Source organism: Notechis scutatus, chromosome 3 (genome assembly GCF_049901735.1).
Source record: "Notechis scutatus isolate UNSWTSFEM ecotype Mainland chromosome 3, rNotScu1.2, whole genome shotgun sequence".
Taxonomy (NCBI): domain Eukaryota; kingdom Metazoa; phylum Chordata; class Lepidosauria; order Squamata; family Elapidae; genus Notechis; species Notechis scutatus.
The window spans coordinates 123,559,232-123,581,159 of NC_142011.1; the positions used below are offsets into that span (position 1 = coordinate 123,559,232).

The 21,928-nt window shown below is 37.8% G+C and overlaps 1 protein-coding gene across 2 annotated transcripts in view; it reads left to right on the plus strand.

Annotated features, from left to right (window-relative positions):
- Positions 1–21,928, plus strand: part of ELP2 (elongator acetyltransferase complex subunit 2) — a 63,736-nt gene that overhangs the window by 21,854 nt on the left and 19,954 nt on the right. For both annotated transcript variants that reach the window (XM_026672494.2, XM_087961129.1), the window contains exons 13-16: positions 109–297; positions 2,204–2,273; positions 11,086–11,181; positions 11,300–11,357. In XM_026672494.2, the coding sequence (XP_026528279.2) occupies positions 109–297; positions 2,204–2,273; positions 11,086–11,181; positions 11,300–11,357 (413 nt within the window). The remainder of the gene's footprint in view (positions 1–108; positions 298–2,203; positions 2,274–11,085; positions 11,182–11,299; positions 11,358–21,928) is intronic.

Sequence of the window (21,928 nt, forward strand, 5' to 3'; positions counted from 1 at the left end):
CAAACTGTAATTCTAAAATTGACAATAGATTGATAGAACTTAACATGTTAAATGCTTCTATAGATTCTAAGATTGGTACATGTATCAATGCAATGGTCCTTTTACTAGGTGACGTGGCATGAAATAGCAAGACCCCAAGTCCATGGGTATGACATGCAGTGTATAGCACTGACAGCACGGTTTCAGTTCGTATCTGGAGCAGATGAGAAAGTGCTGCGTGTGTTTACTGCACCTAGAAATTTCATTGAGAACTTCAGCAGTATTTCTGGAATGTCTCTGGAGAAATTATATTCTGGTGTAAGTTATGTATTCAGTTGCTTTAAAAGAACTAAAAATACTGTTTTACTACTTTTTATGTTTGCATCTCTCATTTGAATTTGAGCACAATGTTAAACATATTACAGAAATGTTGAATAAACTCATATCTTCTTTGCTTCATGGGCAGATTGAGGTTTGAATGGTCAGGGGCTATAAAGAAACTTCCTGACCTTCTGTAGACCATTTGAGAATGCTATAGTATCATTGGAGAGGACAGAATTAACAATTTCCAGGTTGCATTTTTTGGGAAACGGCAAGGGCAGTACAGGAGCAGGGTGCCTCTATGAGTCAATCCACACCCATCCCCATTTTTTTTAGCCTATGGCAACCTGTTTGGTGAACAATTCAGGTCTGATTGGAGGATTACTGTCTATTTGTAAAAATGGACACATCAATAACTTGCTTCCAAAAACCTCCCTGTTCTCATTGCTACCACTAAAATTTTACAGAATGACAAAAATGGAACAAAATCAGGCTGAAAAATAGTTTTAGGTAATTTGGGGGGGAATTGCAGATAGAGTTTAAAGATAAGGAAGCAAAGAAGTAATCCCTAGAAGTCTTTGACCAGAGGTATCAAACTTGCAGCCCTTTAGCAGAGGGGAAAAAGTCGTGATACATCACGTGACGATAACATGACAATGCGAGTTTGACAGCCCTCCCTTTAACTCTTTTTCCCACTTCTACTTTTAACAGAAGAGACAAAAAATGGCATGGAAAACATTAATGGCATTGACAGTCCTGTGAAATAGACCTGGTGAAGAAACTAACTACACAAGAAGGACTAGAATTATATTCTAGTCTTATTCTATGCCAGTGGTGGCTAACCTTTCTGGGCTTCTGTGCCAAAAATTGTGCGCGCTCGCGTGCCAGCACCCAGAAGGCAATGCACGCCCCCCCATGCCTCCTGTGCATGCGTGCGCAATCTCCCCTGCTTCCCCCTTACCTGCACTGTGCCTCACAGCTGATTTTCAGCCAGTTTGAGGCCTTTTTTAAGCCTCGCAGAGACTTGGAAAAAGCCTCTGCAGGCTTTGCAGGACAAATAATAGGCCGTTTTGTCACTTCTGGTATAACAGGAAATGATGAAACAGGCCTATTATTTGGCCTGCAAAGCCTGCAGAGACTTTTTTCAAGTCTCTGCGAGGCCGAATAATCAGCTGTGAGGCGTGTGCATGCGCAGTGAGGTAAGTTTGCCTCTGACTCACGTGCTAGCACAAATGGCTCTGTGTGCCACCTGTGGCATGCCTGCCATAGGTTCGCCATCACAGCTCTATGCTCTAGAAGTATACCCTAGTTCTAGTCTTCCTGTGGAGTCAGTTTCTTGATGTGGTTTATTTTGTAGGCTAGGGGATTGCATTGATCTGTGAACTATGGTTTGTTGAACCCTAGTGGTGCTGAAGATTGAGTTTGAGGTAGTACGTAGTATTAAACTTGTTTTTTGTGGAGACGTGAATATAATTTTAAATTTGAACATCTGTTTAGTTACAATCAAATCAACATTCTTAGAAAATGCTTGTAATTTGTGCTATATGGTATAATTGTTACTTCTGAAGATGTTTTGTATTTGTGACTTACAACCATGGTTTTATTACTAATAATAAATATTAGTAATATAGGGTACAGATAATTGTGCTTTATTCATTGAATGTGGTTGAACAGTTAGCATGATGTATGAACTCAATAGTACTTCTCTATGGCCTAGAAAATTAAAATCAAAGCAAAGATTTTAAATTAATTTGAGATTTTCTAGGAATTCCTTAGTATCATATATACTGCATTTTAAATTTGTGACTTACAGAAAGTTACATTGAAGGCCAAACTTGCAAGAAGGCTATATCTATAAACAAAAAGATTCAGACAATCATGAATAATATTTTCTTTTTCTTAGCAAATGGTGGATCTTCCAGAAGGGGCTACCGTACCAGCCTTAGGTTTATCCAATAAGGCCGTCTTTGAAGGTAATATCTGTCTGCATTTGTGTACATGAGTGCTTCTTTGATCATATTTGTACTATGTAGGTTGATGAGAGAAATTAGCTGAGAGATGAGTGATCCTTAGTTAATGTGGGGAGTTCTTAGTGCTCTCCTAATGTTTGGGATTATAAATTTCATAATGGAAATTAGCACCTCCAATAATTAGAGATTTTGAAATTGCAGGCTAAAATATCTGCAAGGTAAAAAGTTTCTATCACCTGGAAATTTAACCTCTTAACTTACATGGAAAAATTTCTGGAAATTTCTGCTTCCATTTTGTTGTTAAATTGGCAAAATGTGGCTTTACATATCAATTTAAACCATAAGATTGTTTGATATATCGCTTATCAATACACAGGAATTCAGTCACTGTGAATTGTTCAATGGAGGCTGCTTAAAGCACACAGTGTTTTAAATATAACATACTTAAGCGATTACAGAACTCTTCGACTTACAACCAGTCATTAATGACTGTTTGGAGTTATGACAACCTTGGAAAAGGTACTTTATGGCCCGTAAAGCATTTCCAGCCATATAAAACATCACACTGCCCCTCTACAATCACATCACTGCAGTTTGAGCACTTGACAATCAGCTCACATTTATGACTGGTTGCAGTGTTCCACAGTCACATAACTTTTATGATTTTTGACTTTTTTTGTCATTTTCTAGAAAAAAAATGCCCATTTGAGAGAATGAATTAGTACTTAAGACCTCATTATATAGGTCCTTTTATTTTAGGTTGATGTTTACTTCTTGATACTTGGATAAAGTCAAATTGACTTACTTCATGAAACCATATTTTAAACAATGACATAGTTTAGGCTCTGAATATAATAATCATTTGGAAGTCAAAACAAAGGAAGATTCTTGTTCTTGAGGCTTCTCTCAGACAAGAGAAAATCAGGAGAAAGGTATAAGCTTATTTTTGCTTATTCCCATTATGTTAAACCATGTTTTTTTGCAGCATTTAATTCCTTCCTCCCTCCCTCCCTCCCTCCCTTCCTCCCTTCCTTCCTGTTAGGCATGTGTATAGTTTGGAAATGATTTGAGAAATGCTTCTCATAATACCTCTGTGCTATTCATTAAAGTCACCTACATTTTCCAAGCTTCTACCAAGCCTGAAAAAAAAATGAACTTACTTTAAGGAGTTGATTCATTGCACCTTCTAATGCAGTTTTTCAAGCTTGCTCCAAAATGTGAAAAATGTTGGGTTGTTTTAATGAATAGTAGAGGCTTATCCCAAGCATTTCTCCAAATCAATTTTGAAGTTTGTGTAACTCTATTATGCATATCCCAATTCATCATTTAGTTTGTTATGATTTAATATATGATTGGTTTTGCATATTTATCATTGTTATGTTCTAGTGATGGAATACCTTGTAAAAATAGAAAGTAATTGATGAAGTTTTTCTGCTTTTGTTTTTGCTGGTTACCATCTGGAGAGGGGAGGTCATTGAATGCAAAACATTTTGAATTTAAACCATATCAAATTTGAAATCCTTTCTTTTAAGCGCCAAGTATTTCATTTTGTCCACAAAACAGCTGCCTCGTTAAGTGGGTTGCTGTGACAATTTTGGAGGTCTTTTGAGCAGAAATCAGTTCTGTTTCAAACACAAGAAACACAGGTTTGGACTCAAAATGCTTTCAACATAATCAGATTTAACAGATTTAACAGATAATCAGTTGGAAGGCACCTTGTAGGTCATCTAGTCCAACCCATACCCAAGCAGGAGACCCTACATCATTTCTGACAAATGGCAGTCCAATCTCTTCTTGAAAGTCTCAACTGATGGCGCTCCCACAACTTCTGAGGGCAAGCTGTTCCATTGGTTGATTGTTCTCACTGTGAGAAAGTTTCTCCTTATTTCCAGGTTAAATCTCTCCTTGTTCAGTTTCCATCCATTATTCCTTGTCTGGCCTACAGGCGCTTTAGAAAATAGCTTGACCCCTTCCTCTCTGTGGCAGCCCCTCAAATATTGGAAGACTGCTATCATGTCTCCCCTGGTCCTTAGACTAGCCAAGCCCAGTTTCTGCAACCATTCATTGTATGTTTTAGCCTCCAGCCCCCTAATCATCCTGGTTGCTCTTCTCTGTACTTTTTCTAGAGTCTCAACATCTTTTTTATAATGTGGTAACCAAAACTGGATGCAGTACTCTAGGTGTGGTCTTACTAAGGCTTTACAGAGTGGTATTAGTACTTCCCTTGATCTTGATTGTATCCCTCTGTTAATACAATTTAGGATTGCATTAGCTTTTTTGGCTGCTACTGCACACTGCTGGCTCATATTTAGCTAGTTGTCCACTAAGACTCCAAGATCCCTCTCACAGTTACTGCTATTGAGCCTGGTTTCACCCAGTCTATATGTGTACTTTTGGTTTTTCTTGCCTAAGTGTAGGACTTTACTTTTCTCTACATTGAATTTAATTTTGTTAGATATGGCCCAGTGTTCTAGTCTGTCAAGATCCATCTGGATCTTGAACCTATCTTCTTGGGTGTTAGCTATTCCTGCCAGCTTAGTATCATCTGCAAATTTGGTAAGTTCCCCTTCTATTCCCTCATCTAAGTCGTTAATGAAGATATTGAAGAGTACTGGGCCTAAGACGGAACCTGGTGGCACCCCACTGCTTACTTCCCTCCATGTAGACTTAGACCTATTAAGGACTACTCGTTGAGTATGGTTTGCCAGCCAGTTGCGAGTCCATCTAGTGGTGGTGCTATCTATTCCACTTTTTTCTAGCTTACTAAGAAATAGGTTGTAGTCTACTTTGTCAAATGCCTTGCTGAAATCTAAATATGTTATGTCCACAGTATTTTGCTGGATCAAAACAGAACCTTTCAGTTTCAAAATGGTTCGAATTCAAAATGTTTTGCATATCCATCACCAAAATCTTAAGAAGAAAGGATCTGTAGCCTTTCTCCTAACATTGTAAGAGAAACCATGTGTGAATTGATAGAACAGGGCTTAGTAAAGAAATTATCTCAAAGATCCTAATGATACAACTATTTCTGTCTCAAAACCTCCTCATAGTACAACCCTCTGCTTACCTTTTCAGAACTAAACTTTACTGAGTTTAGTGGAAGTTCTCCTCAGGTTTAGTATGAAGGGGTCTTCTGCTGTGCCATACTGTTTGATTTTGAGAGTGTGAGGCTTGAGTCTGTCAGGGAATCTAGCAGAAAGAAATTCAAATAAGCCACAGAGGATCTCTTTTAATATATTCATTAACACTTTACATTATTTGTCATGCAGGTTCTAGTAGGTTATCATATAATTTCTTTTGAGCAACTTATTTTGTTCAGTGAAGTTACTATATTAACACTGCATTGATTGAGCAAATAATGGCAGAGCCTTGAATTCTTGGTTTCCACATATATTGTTTGAGTTCAGTAATAGCCCATGTATTTTCAGCAAATTTTGATTCTTGAATAGAAGCAATTCAGTAATAATTCATGACACACAATCTGGATCAAATTATTCTCTTCTGTATATTTTTAAGTGTTTCCTTTTTTGAATGGGCTTACTTTTATTAATAATGTTAGCATAATTGTTATGAAACTGCAAGCTTTAATTGCTTTAGAAATAGGCCTAGGGAACTTAAATGCTTCTAAACAATGGCAATAGAGGGATAGAAATATTGATTCTCTTTGATTGCCCATTTCTGGATAAATGGAATAGTTAAAAATGGAGGCAGTTGAATCTGCATTCTTATATTAACATACCAGAAGTTAGAAAGTTTCAGTCCTGAATAATGAATAAATATTTGAACATTACATGTGAAAAAGGGAACCAAATAACTTGTAAAGCAATTTATCCCAGGCTTTTGACCAGATTGTAAAAATTATGTCATTGGGATTTCAAAGGGAAATCTAAAAGAAAGAAATGCATTTCATAGCAATCCAGGAAATTTAATAAATTACATAAGACCCTGTATTATTACAGGTGGGAATGTACATATTTGAGTGAGGAGAAAGCATGATTAACATAACAATTTCCTCAAAGTGTAAATTTTCCCCCCCAGAAAAGAGTATATTGGGGGCATCAAATGCGCATCAGCTAAACATCCTGTCTGTACTATTCTTTTTTTAAATATAAATTTTATTTGGGTTTTCACAAATACATAATACAAATAAAAAATCTTTCTTTGAGAATAGCATGATCCCAGGTTATCACTTCTTCATACAGACACAAACTCAATTTCATATTCATCTTTGTGTTCTATTCCATATCTTATTACTATTTTAACATTTTCTCCATAATTTTCCCCTCCCTTGGTTTTTTCAACTTTATTTTTAATTATCTCAAATCTAAATTCAATTATATATCTTTTTCTAAGTTTCAATGTCTTTCCAATCATTATATTTATACTTTTGTCTGTCCTGTTTCAATTTCATATTGTCTTTTCTCATTAAACAAATTTTCCCCTGTAGTTACTAATTGGAGTATGACACCTTTATATCTTTTAATTTTATCCATTCAACTCTTATTTAAACTTCAATTTATGCCTTTAAAATTATAACATTCAATATAGTACATAACTTCCAATCGAATTCTGCTTGGTACATTCTTAAAATACACACTATGTTCTTAATATATATATATATATATATATATATATATATATATATATATATATATATATATATATATATATATAACAATAGTAAATAAAACACTCATTCCATTCCAGTTCAATTCTATCATTAATATTAGTTAGAATCTTAACATCTTTAACATTTATTTTCAATTGAATATCATACTTCCTTGTGAACACTTATAAACTCTCCATAATTCTTTTTTTCCCCATATTTCTCTTCAGTTATATTTTTATAAATCATTAATAATAATTAAAATGTTCCCATCCTTTCCTAATTTCATTCTCATTCACTTTATTTCATTTATTTATTAACAAACATTCCACTGCATTACAATAAGTATTTTATCCATCATTTTAATCATACATTGTTTCATATTTTCTAAAATTATTTCTATTTCTAATATAACAATACTATCTTATGTACCTTTGCAGAATCCCTTTTTCAATTAAATTTTCACCCATTATCTCAAATAGGCTTATACTTTCAATCCTTATATATTTTCCCTGTTTCTCTATATCTTGTTTCTGTCTTTTATAACTTTTTTTCCTTTCCTTCTTTCCCCTCTTCTTCTCCCTCCCCTTTTTGTCCCCTTGTCTCTCTACTTCTAATTCCCTCTTCTGTGATCCTCTCTTCTGTTGCTTCCTAATATTGTAATTATTTTTCAAGCTATTCTTTTTTTTTGGTTGTTTTTTCAAATCTTAAACTTTTCACTCTCTTTTCCCCGTTTCCTTTTTTTTCCCCACATAAAATTACTTGATCATTAAAGATGGCTTCTTCTTTGTCCCAACCTTCTTGTTCTACAAGCATTTCTTGTTGTTTCTCAAAATTTCTAAAAATTGAAATACAAAGCCAAAAGAACCTCTTCCTTCTTGTGCATCTTCTTTCTGTTTTTTAAGTTCCATTTTCAGTTCTTCTAAAAGTGATGCCATTTTAAACACTTTTAAACAACCACCTGATTGATTTTAGTCATTTAAATCCAATAGCCAAAAATCCAAAAATCACCAAATAATCCAAAGCTGTTTCTTCTTGCTTCTTTTTTCCACTTTCTCTTCCTGTGGTTCTATTATTTTGTTACAAAGTTTCAGTTAGAACATATCCTTTAGGAATCTTGTTAAGGTTTCACTGTAAGTTCCTTTTAGTTCCAGGCAGTCTCCTTCATTTTTCCAGATCCCACCCTTTTATTCTTTCCTTTTCTCTCCTTTCCTGCTTTTAAAGGTTTTTGAGTATCCAAAAGTCTTTATTATCCCTCTGACATTTTATTTTCAGCTTAAATGCCTATTGATGTCAAAGTGGATTTTTGTCAATTTCTTACTTAAATCTCTTAGCTGTCAGCATAAGGAAGGGAAGAAAAAAAAAAGCCAAATCCTTTCCCTTCCCTCTCTCCTTTGTTGCTTCAAAGTCTTCTTTGGGAACAATGTTATTTTTTATAGTTCAAATTCCAGGGTACCTTATGTTGTTGCTTTTTCAGTTTAACCCAGTCAACCAAAACTTTCTCTTCTTCCTCCTGCACATTCTTTTCTGGTCGAGTTCTTCTTTGAGAAGGCCATTTCTGACCACCGCTGCAACCGCCTTCGGGAAAGGGAGTAATGGCCAGCTGAGGAGTAGAGTTGCAGCTCTCCTCGACCCTGCTGGCGGACTCCCCCCTCTTCACCACCTCTACGGGATGGCTTAGTCCCGAATCCAGCTGGCTCGGGGCGCTCCGGAACGACCACGCACGATTGCAGATTTCAGTCCGTCACTGAAGAAGCTCAAACCGGAAGTCCCTGTCTATACTCTCCTGTTGAGAACCAAGTTTATGTTTTTGGCATAGGGACATGCCATTGTAATCCATCCTGGGATTCATCGACATTTTACTGTACAGGATACCGTGTTTCTCACATAATAAGGCCGGGCCTTATTTTTTTTTTGAGCCCCGAAAAAACGGCTAGGCCGTCTTTTCAGGGGTAACTTAATTTCCCCCTTTCATCCTCATCTAGAGCGCCCTGCTGGCAGCCTCGCCACCAGCCGCTCCTAACGGGCGATCATGGCGAAGTGCAGAGAGCTCCCTACTCCCACCAAACACCTTTGCTGCAGACCCAAGACCTTTGGCACCTGCCGCTGTTGCTTTCCCTTCTGCCCATTCCGCTGCCGTTTGGAGTGCCATTGGAGCTGCTGCCGCCGTTTGGAGCTACCTCTGCCGTTTGGAGCCGCTGCCGCCGTTTGGAGTGCCGTTGGAGCTGCCTCTGCCGTTTGGAGCTGCCTCTGCCGTTTGGAGCTGCCTCTGCCGTTTGGAGCCGCCGCCGCCGTTTGAAGCTGCCGCTTCCGCGTTTGGAGCACTGCCGCTGTTTGGAGCACCACCGCCACTCCAAACACGGCGGCAGCTCCAAACACGGAAGCGGCAGCTCCAAACGTGATGGCGGCACTCCAAACAGCGGTGGCAGCTCCAACGGCGCTCCAAATGACAAGTCCCCCCACCCTTCCCCCTATTTTGCATGTTTTAAACTAGGCCTAAATTTGGGGGGAGGGGCTTAATTTGATTTTATGCCTAGAAAACATGCTGGGTCTTCCTATTGGTGGAGGCCGTATTGTTGGAGAAACACGGTAGTACTACTACAGTTGGGTCGGGAGTCCCAAAGCACTTCCGGGTTGAAGGAATTAGACGGTGGCATCATCATTGTCCAGGGGATGCTCACTTGGGGACTACTTTCGTGTCCCCATTAAGTTGCCCACTGAAATGGTACCCATCTATTTACTCATGGTTAAACTGCTGGGTCAGCACAAATGTAAGCCTGCTGATTGATTATGATTATGAGCCCACTATGTTCCACTAACTAACATCCACTGTACAGGATAACGAAGCAATAGTATTTACATGAGCACAATAGTTGCATTGTTTTTTTGACATGTAAGGGCAAGCTGTCCTTTGGACTTACTTTAGAGATGCTCACATGGAAGTCATCTACACTTCTTTTAAATGAAATCTTTTCCTCGATCAGCTTGCATTAGAGGAGGGTACCTCGGTGATCCTGTAAAAATATAGCTATTTTAAGGGGTAGAAGAGAGCTGCAATGTGAGCATGCCCTATCCGCTCCAAAGACATTTTCATCTTTGAATCCAAAGTGCTGCAATAATATGTACTAATATGTGCATCTGTATTTTTCATTCAGCTTTACATATGCAGAAATGATACAGCAATTTGTATTTTTATTTGGTATGTACTTATATCTAAGTATAAGATCTATTATTCCACCCAACAACAGTCTTATATGGTAGGGTATACTTAGAAAAAGTGAATAACCCAGCATCACCTAGTAAACTTCTGCAGATGATGGAAAACTAAAATCTGGATTCCTCTCAGTCCGATGCCACATTTTTGAAAATTCCTTTTGAGTTCTGTGGATTATATTTTTGGACATTGAGATTTAATTCAGTTCCAAAAGGTGCTTTGGAACATTTGGGAGCATGGCATAGTACCTAGCATAATGTAGCTCTTTAAAGCAGCCCTGTCTTTTCCAAGAATTGAATGGCAGTCCATCACAGGAGCCACACTGTCATGAGAAAAGAGGTTCTATGTCCGAGCCCCAAAGCACCTTTTTGGAATTGAATTCAAACCCCTGCCTAACCCTGTAAGATAGAGAATTACTGCCTTGTAATGTAAGCTTGTACATAGCCATTGAAGAGTAAATACAATTGCATAGTTGATTATTGTAATTCTGGATGACTGGAATTCCTCTTCCACAAATGTTTTATCTTGCCACTTTTTTCTTTTGGTTCATTATATTTGATTGAGAGTAGACTAGAACTTTGCTGTCCCTGTTCCTAGTCCAGCAGTTTGAAGAATACATCATTAATGAATGAATGGTTCTAATTCATCTTATCTTTTCATACTGCACTTTCTCCATCATGATCCTTTTTAAGAGTGTAAGGAAATCTGAATGCATTGTTATACCAGCTTCTTTCTTTCATCCTGTTATGAGAGTTTAACTTATTCCAGCTCCTGTCATGGTTTGCATCATGAGGCCCAATTATTTTAACATGCGGTGTAATATCTTCTGATTTTCCTTCTCATGCTGTTTATATTATGGCTTAACTTGACTTTTGATTCTTTTTATCTTGAAGCTGGAGCTGTTTCTTTCTGTTTAGTGCTCGGTAACGGATGCCGTCTTTTTGCAGATTTCATACTTGGTGACTTTTAAAGCAATAACATTTGTACGTTTGCAGCTGCAGATACAACAGCTCAAACAACTGAAGAAGAAAATCTCAGTAATTCTTCCAGACAGTACCGTGAAAATTACTTTCAGCCATGTAATCTTTCAGGTATGCAATATGTTAAATTCAGTACCTAATTCTGGAGCAAAGCTGGTTCTTCAAACAGCTGACAATTTGACCAGTTCAGGATAAGGACACCAATACTGAATTAAATTATTTCTTTCAGAACCTCCCACAGAAGATCATCTCTTGCAGAATACACTGTGGCCTGAAACTCAAAAGTTGTAAGTTACTTTGTTTATAGATGTATGGAAACCATTTAAAGTCCTCGGTTTTCAAGTAATTTCAATTTTACAGTTCGTTCACAACTTATGACTGTAATTGAAGTAAATGCTGGAAACTGCAAACACCAAAAATCATGACTCACGTGACTGTGGCACTGCAAACAGCTCTAAATAGAAACTGGTTGTCAACATCCAAAATGTGATCATGCAACCGTAGGGGGTGGATATGGCTATCAGAACTTCAAAATCGGTCATAATTAGCTCTGGGAAGATCAGTTGTAACCTTGAACAGTCGTTAAGCAACTAGTTGCTAAGCAAGGACTACCTGCACAATTTTTCTGTTAAATGTGGAGTTGATTATATGATTGTATTTTTTTTTTAAACTAGCATATTATAATATGATTGTATTTTTTTAAAAAACTAGCTTCTGTATCCCACACTTCATGAAAAGACCTCAATGCAGAGCTGTGAACAAAGGGAGATGCTACTTTATGCCTCAAGCCTTTTAGCAGGCTTAGTAGGAAAAAGATTTATTAGAGTAGTTTTCTTGTATTTCCACCATTTGAATTCTAATATGAATCCAAACATGGAAAATTTTAGCCTGTTCTTGGCAAAAGAGAGTAATACAGTAAGGTAAAGAAAGCATGAAGAAAATGGCTTCCGGATTTATTTATTTTTCATATTCTTACCGCATGAGCAGGCACAGGAGGCATCTGAATTTTCTTCTGCATAACAAAGTAATGAGCTGCAGGTGTGTCTGTTCATGTTCTCCCCTCATGTTGTGTGTTTGTATGTACATGTCATTGGGAAACGCAGGACGGGCTGAACATGCTCCACTCTGAGTAACATAGGAGGAGGCCTAGAATAGAATTCCAGTCTAACTAATAATTCTGTTGCATTAGGAAATTTCTTTTGGAATTTTCTTCTCCGTAGCCTTTGGCCCATGTTCAAGTCTGTCCCACCCATCTCATTAATTTTACTTTCTCAATTACTCCATTTGTTGCATTTTGGGGGGAGAATTATCTTGCTGGACAGACAGATGCTCAGAATCCTGAGTCATGTTAAATAGTTTCTTTCCCACATTCTATTGCATTGAAAACTACACCCCCCCCCCCCGCATTAAACTGCAGTGTGAACAATACTGTAAGACATCAAGACTTTTAGACATTCATAGATCTTTCAGAGGTATAATGCCTCGTAATGTACTTCTTTGGGGCCTTGCCTTTTAGATGTAAACCAGACTCACAAATATTCACCACATTTCCTGTACCGATGCTTAAGTATTATGTATCAGTTAGTTAATGGTTGGTCATACAGTCAGCCAGATATTTAAATTGGATTTGGCTACTTTATCCACCTATCGTGTCCTTCCCAAGGATCTGAGATAGGGAGATGTTGTTTGATAATATTAAAGGTATTGTCACAGGATATGAGCTGTTCCAAGTAAAGCTGCCTTTTGCAGTTGATCAATTGTGACTTTTATGAATGTTGACGGTGTTCAAATGGAACTCCAGATGTTTGGGGATTTCACCAAAAGGAAGCCTAGCGCTATTTTTGCTTTCTTTTACCACAGTCATTCTTCTGTTTGCAGGTGTTTGTGTTTTGTGATTTTCACCAGTTTTTTCTCTTCTCTTCTGCTGTCCATTATCGAGACTTTTTTGTCTTTCTTCTCGACAGTTGTTACGTCTAGGATGTTGTGTGGCACATGCTTCTCAAGTCTGGGGTATTGTGTGGTATGTGCTTTACTGTTTGTATTCTAAAGTCCCAGAGCATTTTAGCGTCTTCATTTTTATTACTTTATCTAGTTTGTGGTTCCCTCAGTTCTGATTTTATTAAATTTATTGGCCACCCAACCAATGGATAATACCAGTGGGTATGGTCTGTGTTTAGTGCAGAGTTTGAATAATACACAGTCTCCACAATCATAACTCAGAAAGTTCTCTTCACAGCAACTGGGTTGTTCATACACAAGTGCATAATTTTAGGCCCCAAGTCTCAACACTCACTTGTAGCCTATAGTGCCTTCAAAAGGGTGTTGTGATTGTGATTGCTGATGTGACAGAAGGGATAATTAAATACATGAAGAGTTATATTTAATATTCAAATACAAATCAAATCAAAACTGGTCAGTTTTAACTACTTTTGCAATGAACTTCCTAGTATGCCACTCCAAGGCCAAATATGTATCTTAGCCAAAGCTGTCTATGCCTGGCAAAGAGTTTGACTGGTAATACTTCCATATTCAATAGTTCATTTCAAGGAGAACTCCTTTCCATTCATCTGTCTTGGGCAATCATGCAAGACTTCTGAAGGAGCTTGGAAGTTTCTTTAACAACATGCATGGATCCATTTCAAATTTACAGCTACTCTTAACTTCCTTTGCATTCATAGCAAGAGAGAATATAAGTAAAATAATGCCTGCATTGCCATTAAACCACTTTATTTTTCTTTTTAACATAACCACCTTTTTCATAATTATCATTAAAATTTCTCTGTACAATAAGGCACATTTCTTTATCTCTGGCTATATAGGAAACTGAATAAGGTTAAAGAAAAAAATTGGGATTTCATGACTCTTGAGCAGAAAAAGAAACTTGTGTTTATTTTACTATTTTGCATGTATTTTGCCCATTCCTATTTACCTTTCCTTGATACTCACATCCAAATAAAATATAGCTTTGTCCTTTCATTCTTTTCCAACCTGGCACTTTGTAAGGAAAACATCCCTTACTTATGAGACAGTCCCTATAATAGGAAAACATAATCTGTTCATTTCAGTACAGCATTACCTAGCTTATTTAAACTTCATATTTGATACCCATTTCTCTGACCTTTTCTCTCTAATGAGTTATCTAATATAAAGATTGTCTCTTATGATCATCTTTAACTAGCAATCCAAGGGTAAACTTTTATTACCAGAGCTGCTCATCTGAGCTTATTAAAGATGCAAATTAAACAGCCCATAAGAATTACAAAGGTTTCCTAATCCTTTTCCTGAAACAAATTAATAATGTTGCCACCCCTTTCTTCTAAGATGATGGCTGCAGGCAGAGATTGTGGACCCTTTAATTATTCACTCATTACTTTTCATCTTTTGCCAAGGAATTCAGAGCATCGTATTAGTAAAGTACAAAATGGAGCAGTTTGTAGGGAAATTATTGGATAAAAGTAGACCAGTGTCAGCCCTTTCAGATAGTCCAGACAAGAAGCACAAATTAGGAATACTAACACACTATTTTTATTGTAAGATTACAGAATAAAATCTTGGAAGTCTTTCTGGAAAACTACAGAGGATCCCTTCTGAGATGCGTTCCATACCCATTTTTCTTCCGTAGGCTGAGGTATCTTTTGCATAATGGTTTGGACTGTGGAGCTAACTCCTGCCGTCCAAGATTATTTCCACATACCATTACAACCAGTGGGCCTCATATATCAGTGACAATTAAAAAACAGGATGTTCCTTGTTGCAAGCATCCTATTTGCAAAATAAAGAATACAGTTAAGCAATTATTGATATTGCTGCTCTCCCCAGTAAGACTCTTCTGCAGCAAAGGAACAACTTATCTTCCACACCGATGTTCTCTTGAAACAATATTTTAAAAAAACCATGTTGAATGAGAAGAACAAGTTGAAATTAAACCCAAATAAGGGAGAGATGCTATTGATACCATAGAAAACTGGACATTGATTGAATTTGAGCCTTTTTTAGATAGGATCATTCTGCCCTTTGAAAAAAATTGACACAGTTTGGCAGCTTTTCTCTATTCTCTACTGCCACTAATTTCACAGATAGCGGCTGCATCATAGAGCCCCTTTCTAGCTGAAGCTCCATCTGTGGCCATTGTTCAGGTCTGATAACAGTTACCTGTTAACTTGTATTATTATTACCTTTATTGTCAGAGTACAACATGTGTACAATGAGATTGGCTGAGCCTCCTTTTGTGCACCCCCCCCCAACACAACTCACAGTGAGGAGTCCCTAACCCAGTTCCAATCTTATTACATTATGTGACCTTGTTGCACAATGCGCCGGCCCTGCAAGTCTATCAAACTATGTTGACATGAAGTTATTTTCTGTTCAGAAGTCTGACAGCCCACAGGTAGAAACTGTTTTTCAGCCTGTTGGTGCAGCTGGCTATGCTTCTATATCTCCTCCCTGATGGTAGGAGAGGGAAGAAGTGCTGACTGGGATTTGAGTCGTACCTGAGAATTTTCCTCACTCTTCTAAGGCATTGAGTCCTAGTGATGTCATCTAGTGGTATCAGGGAAAAGCCCACGATGTTTTGTACTGTGCTCACCACCCTCTGTAATGTCTTTCTATCCGCTGCTGTCAAGCCAGCATACCACACTGTGGTATTCTTTCACAAGACCCTAAGGAAATGGAGTCTCTGTTGGGCCTTTCTGGGTTGTGTTGATTTTCCACGTAAGATCTTTGCTGAGGTAGACTCCCAGGAATTTAAAGGAGGAAACTCTCTCCACACAGCTCCCCTCGATGTAAAGTGGGACGGGTTCCTCTCTCTTCTTCCAGAAGTCTAACACCATCTCCTTTGTTTTGCTGAGGTTCAGCAAAATCTATTTCTAGCAGGTTGCATCCTGATTCCATCCTGTCCAGACTACAGTATTACAGTGTACTGTAAATGGAATTGCACAGGTTGCACTTGTATCTGTAAATTGAATTTGATTCCAAATTAAATGCAGCAGCGAGTTGCTAAGTGGTATAGGACACAGGGATCTCATGACATCTGTACTGGTTGTTAATTCTTTACATGATACCATTGGAGAAATTATTACTAGCCTTTAGAGCCCTAAATGCTCCCTCTCAGAAGAAGCCTCTCTGAGAGGCTGCTTTTTCTTTTATGAATTCATCTGGTTAGTAAGATCTGTAGGAAAGTCCTTTGAAGAGGGCCCTGATGTCAGAAGATCATTTTCTCCTAGCCTAGCCCATAGGATACATTATTTTGGAAGTTGTATTTGGTCCTTACTTTTTCGATGTGTCAAAACTTCTATAGAGATATGTTTTTCAACAGATTTAAATTTTGGCTTACTTTTAATATACATATTAATCTATGATTTTAATATTTTGCATTTTGTGACATTTTATTACCCAATTAGGTAACATCATTGGTATGAGTGAATATGGGGTTTTCTTCCTGTGTATACATGGTAGCTTGCCCTGTCCTTGCTGGGTAAGAATAAGGTTTTCTCTTTGGTCGTTCCTTGACATTCAAATGAAAAACGATATCCTAGTCAAGGGCTACAAACCCCATAATTATTCACACTGATGTTATTATCTAGTCAGATAATGAAACATCAGCAAACAAACAACTACACTCGGAGAATTCCAGAGACTCTACAGTTCAATCCTGAGCTACATGTATTCTCTTCTATTGAATTTTGCATTTTATTTTTTAATCAATGTTACTTGAACATTTGAGTACAAAAACAGGTTCCAAAGTAATAAATAATATCCAGCTTTTTAGCTTGCACGTGTATACTGTAACTCTCAATGAGCTAAATAATGAAACCCAATTGTTTTAACAGAGAATAATCTCCTTGATTACTGTTCTCAAATGTGATCTATAATTCAAAAGAACAACTCAGTTGATTAAAACAATAACAAGAGAAGAATATTTTTTTTCTTTACTCTTCTTGAAAACTCACAGGAGATCTGAGGTAAAACAATTATCTCTGCTAGAGTAAGGGAGGCATTTAAAGTATCCAAGCAGGAACATTTGTAGGTGATTAAATATTTTAGGAGAAAAAAATACTCCTTGAAAGAGCAGAAGTGGTCTCGCTTCTAAATGGAGGTCATTATGAACTAATGTACACTACCTAATGTCTGGCAGATGTCCTCAAGGATATCCTTGATGAGATGACAAATTCCTCATAACTGATTCAAAAAAATTTCCTTCACAGCAAAATCTTCACAAAAAAAAGTCAAGCAGAGTTCCAGTTAAAATGTATCCTTTAGAAGTCTTGTTAAGATTTAACTTTAAATTCTGTTGAATTCCAAGCAGTCTCCTCCTTCCAAGTCCTTCCCTTATTCTTTTCCTCTCCCTTCCCACTTATAGCAAAAAAAGGATTTTTTAATGTTCAGAAATCTTTATTGTCCCTTTGGCATTTAATTATATTTCCAGTTTAATTACCTGTTGGTGCCAAAGCGGATTTTTCTGATTTCTTTATTCAGATCTTCTCATCAGCGTGAGGAAGGTGAGTGAAGAAAAAAAAAAACTTCCCCTTTTCACTTTTGTTCGCTTGCTTCTGACTCTTCTTTGGGAGCGATGTATCTTTTGTTAAGAATGTATCTTAAATTCCAGGGTACCTTGGTTGTTACTTTTTGTCCCGGTCAGCCAAAAACTTTCACTTCTTAACTTCTTCCTGCACTTTCTTTTCCGGCTGAGTGCTTCTTTGAGGCGGCCATTTCTGACCGCTGCTCTTACCGCCTTTGGGAAAGGGAGTTTAGCCAGCTGAGGAGGAGAGATGCAGCTCCCCTCAAACCCTGCTAGGTCTCCCCCGTCTTCACCACCTCTACGGGGTGGCTTAGCCCCGAAGCCAGCTGGCTCGGGACGCTCCAGCGGCGAGCCCAGGCAGAAACCGCGCACGATCGCGGATTTTTGCCTGCCTCCGAAGCCCTGCAAACCAGAACTCCACTATGACTGCCATAGTGAGTGAGGCTAGTTGCGAAACACCAAAAGGCTTTTTGGTGAAATGTGTCTGCCATTCTTTCTGACTTCATCTATTGCTGGATTGGTTTTATCTTGAATACTTAATGTCAATCCCTATTGCCTTTTTTAAATAGCAAATTACTGAACTCACCATTTCTTATTGTTTAAAACTCTTAAGAGACACAAGAGCTGAGCACCCTGAGAGATGACCGTGAATGTTAGTTATGTGAATAGACCACAGGGATATCACACAACAGCTCACTGATATAAAATCCCTGAAATTGTCATACTTGGTTGTACCTGAATGATTTTGTGGTTATGCCTCATTTGGTAGGTTTCTTGTACTAAGACCTTTAGCAAAGCTATCTTGCAGGAATTTAAGTTAGGGAACAATTCATTTCACCAGCATAGATAGGCCTTCCGCATGCCATCTTTCTGCTGTTATCTGGAAATTGCAAGCTGTTATCTGCAAACAAGGCAATGCATACTGCTGCACAGATTTTGTACAGCATCACTCCATTCAGAAAGTCTGTAGAAGAAAATATCTCTTCCCAGATAGCACCACTTGAATCCAGTATAGGTTCTGACAGTAAGAGAAATTATTATTTGATTTTGGATTTGCCTCTCTTTTCTTCGCTACCCCATAAGAAAACTATGAATTTAAAATTGTGCTTTTAAAGTATGGATTTAAAATTGTCTCTTTTCCTGACCCACTTGAGCTGTTGTCTTGTTTCACAACAAATTCCAAATCTGGTTAGCTAAAAGTAATTGAGAATTTCTGTTGGCACTATTGCTTTTTTTAAAAAAAGAACTTTATTAAAAATAACACCTTTTTGAACATTAATAAGAAAATTGGAAACTAATTAGAAGTATCTGATGCAGTATAAATCAGAAGATTCTATCCTGCTGATATTCTAAAATTAGTAAAGAGAGGAAGTAAGTAATGGTGGCCAAAACTCTCTATGTAAGTTAGTATTTACCGAGACTTTTCTCCTCTTGGATAGTTGTAACAATGGTATTCATTTCTCAACAAGTTACAGCCCTTTGAATTGTTTTGTAAGCAACCTCTCAGCTAAAACCTCTCAGCTAATTCCTTGCAAGAGACGTTTGATGGGAGGGAGTCTAATAATCACCCTTAATTAGTCTACTTTCTATAACAACCCAAATGATTTTTAAAACTCAAGAGTTTTACTGTTCGTGTTTGAAGTTACAAAGGTATTTTGACAAGCAAAAGGAAAATATTTTTTGTTCCTCATTGTATTTGTATCTTGAAAGAATCTTGAAAGCAGCTATGTGCAGTCATGTAAAATGTAGGTTGAAAGTTGCCATAGCAGCAGAGAAACAGATAAGTTTGGAATATTTGTCCAAAAATAGACCATTTAGCAATTGCATGTCTGTAAGAGAATACTGAAGTCTCAGCATCATAGTTTAAAATTAATTTTTAATTTTTATAAATATTTAAATAGATAACATTGTTAAAAATATACCAAAAGATTGGAAAGATCAAATTGTGAAAATACAAACTTTGAAATGCTTACAATGGATCACATATATATTTTATATAGAATTTCAATCACATTGTTTATGCAATAGTGTTTAATACTTATAATTAGATGTCCTTTACAGATTTTGGAGTTTTGTTTCTGGTTTTCACCATGTATACTTCAAATGTGTGATTAACATTGGTTACCTTAGTATGAATAAGGAGTAGTTCACACATCTATACTTTTTTATATCACTTGGTTAATATGTCACAACTCCTAGCTGCATGCATAATTGGTTACTATTAAAAGATGTTATTTTGACATTATGTGATTATGAAAGTATTGTTCCACAATAATCTATTTATTCTACATACAAATAAGTAATTCATTGTCATTTAGAGGTCTTACTGATGAGCAGATAATTTTGTATCAGTTCTGATTAATATACCAACTGTACAGTTACACCAGCACAGAGATAGTTTTGCTTCAGTTATTTTTGCCCTATTAAATACTTGTTTGAGTCATCAGTGTAGAATCTAATGCTGACTTTGAAAATGGTTTTAAAAATTCATCGAGTAAAAAGTCAGCTATACGATTCTTCAGTGGTCAGTAATCATATTATAACAATGCTTTATGATCTGCTTTGGATTGGAGATCCAAGTCCAAGTTCTTTCCATAAATCTCTAGAGGTCAAGTCTTCTGAAGAATATCTCCTTTTACATATTAAGCCAGCTGACCAATATTCATTGGTAGATTCAATGTTAATATATTTGCTCAATTTTCTGTGGTTTGTGTCAGAGAGAAAAAAGGGAAAATACTCTGGAATATAATCATAGGCGACCAACTTACAATATAAACAATGAGTGGAAGCTTATGCTCTTTATAAATAGATGTTGAATCCCATCAATCCAGAAAGCCAAACTGACTTTCATCTTTGATTATTAAGATGTTGCAGTTTAGTTACTGAATTGTTCTGTGATGCAGATATGAGTTGTTAATGAGTCTCATTAATATGTTGTGTTATTTTTCTACTTTTGGGTTTTGTATATAATAATATACATAGTTAAGAATATAGATGTTTTATTTCTTCCTCTTTTTTTTTTTACAAGAGGTTGAATTACTTTTATATGAAAAGTTCTTTATTTATTTCAAGATATAAAGTTAATGTTATTTTAGAGTATTTTTTATAGAATCATGTGATTGGAAGCCATTCAGGCCACTAAGTCCAACCCTGTCAGTATAATTGTCACACTACAGTTGAATTGTAAAGAAAATGCAAAGTGAAAAGTCCAAAATACTGGTATTATAGCCCTAAACACTAATATTAATCGTGTATATCAGAGGTGGCATTCAACCGGTTCGCACCGGTTCGGGAGAACTGGTAGCAGTGATTAGGTGTGGGTCATCGAACCGGTAGTAACTTCTGGCTGGCCACGCCCCCAAACCGGTTCACCAGTCACTCAGTTGCCCGCCTACCCAATGCTTGCTCGCTCGCGCAGCTCATGTGCCCACCGCTTGTCCCACCCAGTCACTCCTCCCTTCCTATGTGGCATGCTGGGCCCTCGTGGCTTGCCTAACATGACTTCCCCATGTGCCTGTGCCCCAATTGAACAGCCCTGATCTGCCTGCTCACAGGTAAGCCTGCGAGTTGTGGTAGGCCCTTGCCCACTGCCCAGGGCCTTTCCAGGCCTCCCCCCCCCACTGGGCGGGAGGAGGCCAAGGTGGGGCGCCATTTTCAGGCCAGGCCAGAGGGTGGGGGGAGGGCAGCGGTGGTGGTAGCGTGGCTATGGGAAGCAGCCCCAGGAGTTCCCGGCCTCCCTTTCGGGGCACCTTCACTGCTCCTCTCAGCCCCAGCAAAGCAGAGAAAGCAAATGGCTTTCCATTCACTTTCTCTGCTGTGCTGAGACTGAGAGGGGAGGTGGATGTGCCCCAAAAGGGAGGCCAGGAACTCCTGGGACTGCTTCCCATAGCCGCGCGGCTGCCGCCTCTGCCCCCCGCTGCCCCCCACTACCGCTGTTGTGCCCCGAAAGGGAGGCCAGGAACTCTCGGGGCTTCCCATAGCTGCGCCGCCCCTGCCACTGCCCATGTGCTTCAAAAGGGAGGGCAGATGGATGTTCCGAGGCTGCTGCTTTCTTCATTGTCCCACCGCTCGCTGCTCTGGAGTTTGCCCAATAAGTTCTTCCCAGAAAAGGTGTGTGTGTGTGAGATAGAGACAAGGAAGGAAAGGAAGGGAAAGAAGGGCAAGAAGGAAAGAGCAAGAAAGGAAGAAAAAGCAATAAAGAAAGAGGAAGGGAGAGAAAGAAATAAAGAGAAAAAAGAAAGAGAAAGAAAGAAAAATAAGAAGAAAGAAAGCAAGAAAGAGGAAGGGAGAGAAAGAAAGAGAGAGAGAAAGAGAAAGAAAGAAAGGAAGGGAGAGAAAGAA